This window comes from Fibroporia radiculosa (genome assembly GCF_000313525.1).
Source record: "Fibroporia radiculosa TFFH 294 genomic supercontigs, scaffold9664, whole genome shotgun sequence".
Classification (NCBI taxonomy): Eukaryota; Fungi; Basidiomycota; class Agaricomycetes; order Polyporales; family Fibroporiaceae; genus Fibroporia; species Fibroporia radiculosa.
The window spans coordinates 888-5,412 of NW_012132949.1; the positions used below are offsets into that span (position 1 = coordinate 888).

Consider the following 4,525-nt stretch of genomic DNA (forward strand, 5'->3'; position numbering starts at 1 on the left):
AGACAGCAGCCCCTGCCAAGGAGACAGCCAGGGCGCGCGCACCGTGTGCTGCTGGCGGAGGGCTGCTCGCACGAACAGGTCGCATGCATTTACGTGCAATTTTGTAGGCTAATGGCTCAGACGGAAGATCGACATTAAGCTTGCAGAGATGCTACAATGGCTATTCTCCCTTCAAAAAGTCTGGCATTAAATAAAAATTCGGAATCATGTCCACCACTGGCCTGAAGACGAGTGAACGGCAGTAAAATGTTGCGTCGGGAGGCGCCAACACTTGGGAGGATCGACTTGCATGGATCGGCTCGCAGAGGCGATCGGCGATCACCCATCTGATCAGTAAATGGCATGGCTCGATCCTGCGGACAAAACACTTGCGTGGAGATTCAAACATTCACCTTGGGGACACACAATTATCTCACATCGAAAAGAAAACTAGCGGAAGCGTCCTGGTGCAATTCAGTATTCGACCTCCTCCTGCGCCGCACTCATCTGCCCAAACAGCCCGTGCTGCTCGCCGAGCGCGTAGGTGAGCGTCATCCGCTGGAAGACGGACGGGCCCTCGCCAGAGTCCAGCTCAAGCTGGCGGGCATGTGGGTTCAAGAAAATGCGGTGCGATCGCGGGCAGAGCCGACTCACCATCGAGATGACGTCGTCGAGCAGGTGAGCCTGCCCGACCGACATGCCCAAAAGGCCCTGGAACTCCACATTCACAATGTGCACATGGAAGTGATCTCCACACCCGGTTATATTCACGTAGCACGTGAGGATATGCGCGGGCACTCACAATACGAAGGCTGGTAGTGCACGTACATCCGCAGGGACCCGGCGCCGAGGCCCCATCTCTCCTTCACGACCCTCGTCGCTTCTCGTCGGATACTCCGCAGCATATCAACGTGGTCTTTGCGCAGATCTCGAAGACTACGGATTGCCGGTGAGGACGAGATGGCGACGAGGTAGAGCGAGGAGAGCGTCTTGACGTCCCATTTCATGTCGGGGAGGAGGACGTAGCCGTGCTCTGCGGAGGAGTCCCGGTGGAGCACGTTGTCGGCCTCTGAGCGTCCTTCGAGGATGTCCACGACCCTGTGCGCAGCATGATCGTGGAAAAATGCATGGTAACGGACACGGCTCACCACTGCGTGCGTGATTTCGGGAACGCAGCGATATAAGGCTGCACGATACGCCCATATAGAGCGGGGGTCTCGCGGACCATCAGAAATTTTTGTGCGGAATACTGGACGACGTGAGTCCACGTCGTGGGCGAGGGGACCTGCACTTGCCTTGCGGATGTGGACTTCTGTGGCAGGACATATGATATTCAGCTTCACGTCTGGCCTGTCGCGCGATTTTTCCAGCCAGCCGTGGAGCCAGGTGTACTGGTCGTCATGTCAGTGACGATGGCGGTAAGAGGAGTACCAGATACGGTGAGCGCACAATATCGTTGCGGCCAATTAATTCTGTATCATTGACCAACTTTGAGAGCAGCGCCTCTGGCTGCTTGGACGGCAAGGCTGACGTCTCCAGGCGAACGATGGCCGGTGATCGCAGCTCGGATGCTGTATCGGCTGCAGGAAATGTGCCTAGCAGAGTGAGCGAGCGGGCGATAGGATCTGGGATTGCGAGCCATCCGTCAGACGAATTATGCAGGCCGTCAGCGTCGGACACTGTGCGCACCCTCATTGAGCAGTCGCTCAAACTGAAAGGTCTGCAGGGAAGCGAGATCAGTCGGCTGGAAAGACATGCTCGATGGTGTATTGGCGGATGAACAGTCCCAAGTATGCGACCACACGATTACTGATCGCAGTGCCGCCGTATCAGAGTTCAGAGCGAGCTGGCACGTGCCGCGTGCACCCATCGTCCTGCGATGCGCCCTTCGTCTCCTGCCGCTATCTGTTCGTCAAGCTCGTCTTCCCTGCATGCAGATTGGGATCCCTGCCTCGCCAGCTCCAGATGCTCAACTCTCGCCGCGCCGTGGTCGCTTCTAGTAAACCCGCTGCTGGCCGACGGTGCGTCCATGCGTCACGCGACGCTGGCGTGATCTGTCTGCGCCATTGTCGGGGAAGAGAGGCTCCTTTCAAGCTTCTAGAGCTTGATCTGAATCACACACGCAATGCCGTGTTGTACGCAACGCGCCGAGAGGCGAGCCTGGGAGGCAATGCTGGCGGCTGGGGGTGCTGGCCGTGGTTCTGGGATGGGTGTGGCCGGCAAAGCGGTGCCTCGCGGTGAGTGCGCACATTGCCTGGATGGACGCCAACAGCGGTGGCGACGCTAAGAACGCGGAGGGGAGCTGAGACCGAGCGGGGCGGACGGAGGACAGCGCGGCCGGGCTTGTTGTGGGCGGCTCGCTGCTTGATCGCGTTGAATGATCAGCCTAGCCATCCCAGCCAGCGCTCGCCCTGACACTGCTTGGAAGACTTGCGCCCGTGCTTGCAGCCTGCCGCTCCGTATATCAGCCCGCCCCCTCCCAGTCCGCCCCGCCATCGCCTCGATCCCCGCCATGTCTCCCTTTACACACCACGCCCACGCTCACGCACATACCCACTCCTGCCATCTCGCGGATTCATCCACGGATAACACCCACGCCTACTGTCCACCACAGGAAGGCGACAGCCGCTCTCCCTGCCCCGCACTCAACACCCTCGCAAACCACGGCTACCTCCCCCGTGACGGCAAGTGCATCACTCCTCAGGTCCTTATCAACGGCCTCCGCGATGGCTACCACCTCTCCACCCCCCTCGCCTGGTTCCTCACACACGGTGGCTTCTACCTTCTCGGCCAGCGCCGCAAGCGCATCTGTCTGCGCGACCTCTCCCGGCATAACTGCATCGAGCACGATGCGTCTCTCGTCCACCCGGACGTCCACCACCGTGACGAATACGCTCCGGTCGACATGCACCTCCACATGCTCGAAGACCTCATGACCTTCGCAGAGGACGGCGTTGTGATGACTCCCGACGACGTTGCCCGTGCACGCGTATGCCGTGAGGCGTCTTACACCATCCCCCTCGACCCCGTGCACGCGGAGATCGCACGGGGCGAGATGGCGATCGCCCTCCAGCTCTTCAATAACCCCGCACCCGCGCCTGCGCCCCACCCCGACGCCCCAGACGCACGTTCGCTGATGTCCAAGCTCAAGCGTATTGTCCTGCGCAAGACATCGAGCACCAGCTCAAAGGAGCCTCCGCTCCCCGGCGTCCCCATCGACATGCTGCGCGTCTGGATGCACGAGGAGCGGCTCCCCGACGGCTGGCGGCCCTACCACAAAACCGGCCTCATCCACACTATCCGCATGTCCTCCCGCCTCCGCGCCTCGATGAAGGCCCTCGCGAAGGAACAGTACGCCGCTCAGCGCGCTGCCAAGAAAAAGCACGCCCCCGCCGTCGCCATCGCCGTCTCCGCGCCCGCCCCCGCGCTCAAGATCGTCATCGCCGCGGACGACCCGGCCCCGTTCAACATCGACCTTGAGCAGGGCATGGTCGGCGACCAGCCGCTCGCCGACGCGCGCCCTCCACATGCGCGCGAGCTGTCCGGGTCCTCGACGGACTCGAGCGCGCTGGGAACCGCGATGACGCGCGCGAGCACGATGACGGCCGACTCGCCCGGCCCGGCGACGCCGACGGGCGAGAGCGGGTCGCCGGTGTTGGGCACGCTGGAGGAGGACCCGGGCGAGCGCCACAAGGAGCGCTTTGTCGACGTCGTGCTGACCGTCGGGGGGCGGGTGGACCCCGCGGAGGTGTGCGCGGCGGGCGACGGGCAGGTCGTGGAGATCCCGCGGATGGTCGCCGTCGCGAGCTGAGCGGGTTGGGTGGTCCTCCTCACGCTTCCGTATCCTGTATTTGTGATGTGGAGCCCCTTTTTGGTTACTTTACGATCCATGTTGTACCGCATCTCGCCTTGGTTGCAATTGTGTGTGCAGTTAAAATAGTTATGTACAGTAGTAGCGTCGCTTGCACTAATTGCTATTTGATTTGTTTGGTCCATCCTCGGTGCCGTGCAGTGGGGCGGGGCGACGGAGTCCGTATGGTCACTTGAGTGGTGCATGATCGGAGTCGCATGAATTTGAACACGGGGCAAGCGAAGAGATGGCTTGCACACGAACGCGAGCGAAGAGCTGTCTTGGCAGCTAGGCGAGATATGCAGGGCGACTGCAACGTTGCAGAACCAAGAAGATCAGGTGCTCGGCACACGCATGTCTCAGTATGTAACAATGTCCGTGAGGAGAAGTCCTGTTCTGAGGGCATCTCTGTCGGAAACTGTAACAAATTCCGCACTCGTGTACGACTTTCATTGAAGACGAGGGAGACAGATAGTTCAGATTGTCGAGAAGTGGAGAAACTGTAACTGAGTATTATACGAAGGCTACAAGTAGTGGCATACATTACAATCAAATAATTCTAGGAGATATAGCAATGGCCCGATGAGAATACAGTACACTCTACATTGAAACCCGTTCGATGCATCAGGCCACCACCCCTTAGTTGGGCCCGACGACGACCTGTTTCGTCTTGTTGAAGCCCGCAATCGTCTCGTT

At 60.0% G+C, this 4,525-nt stretch overlaps 2 protein-coding genes across 2 annotated transcripts; one reads left to right on the forward strand and one right to left on the reverse strand.

The window, feature by feature from the left end:
- Nucleotides 1-453: 453 nt before the first annotated feature.
- On the reverse strand, nucleotides 454-1,735 carry FIBRA_09111 (uncharacterized protein; the record flags this gene model as incomplete). Its single annotated transcript, XM_012321441.1, has 5 exons — nucleotides 454-576; nucleotides 634-728; nucleotides 782-1,370; nucleotides 1,429-1,604; nucleotides 1,669-1,735. 5 exons carry the CDS (start codon nucleotides 1,733-1,735, stop codon nucleotides 454-456), a joined length of 1,050 nt encoding a protein of 349 aa, XP_012176831.1.
- A 756-nt stretch (nucleotides 1,736-2,491) lies between these two features.
- Nucleotides 2,492-3,790, forward strand: FIBRA_09112 (uncharacterized protein; the record flags this gene model as incomplete). The annotated part of the gene is made up of 1 exon (XM_012321442.1): nucleotides 2,492-3,790. The coding sequence occupies one exon, from the start codon at nucleotides 2,492-2,494 to the stop codon at nucleotides 3,788-3,790; it is 1,299 nt and encodes a 432-aa protein (XP_012176832.1).
- Nucleotides 3,791-4,525: the final 735 nt, after the last annotated feature.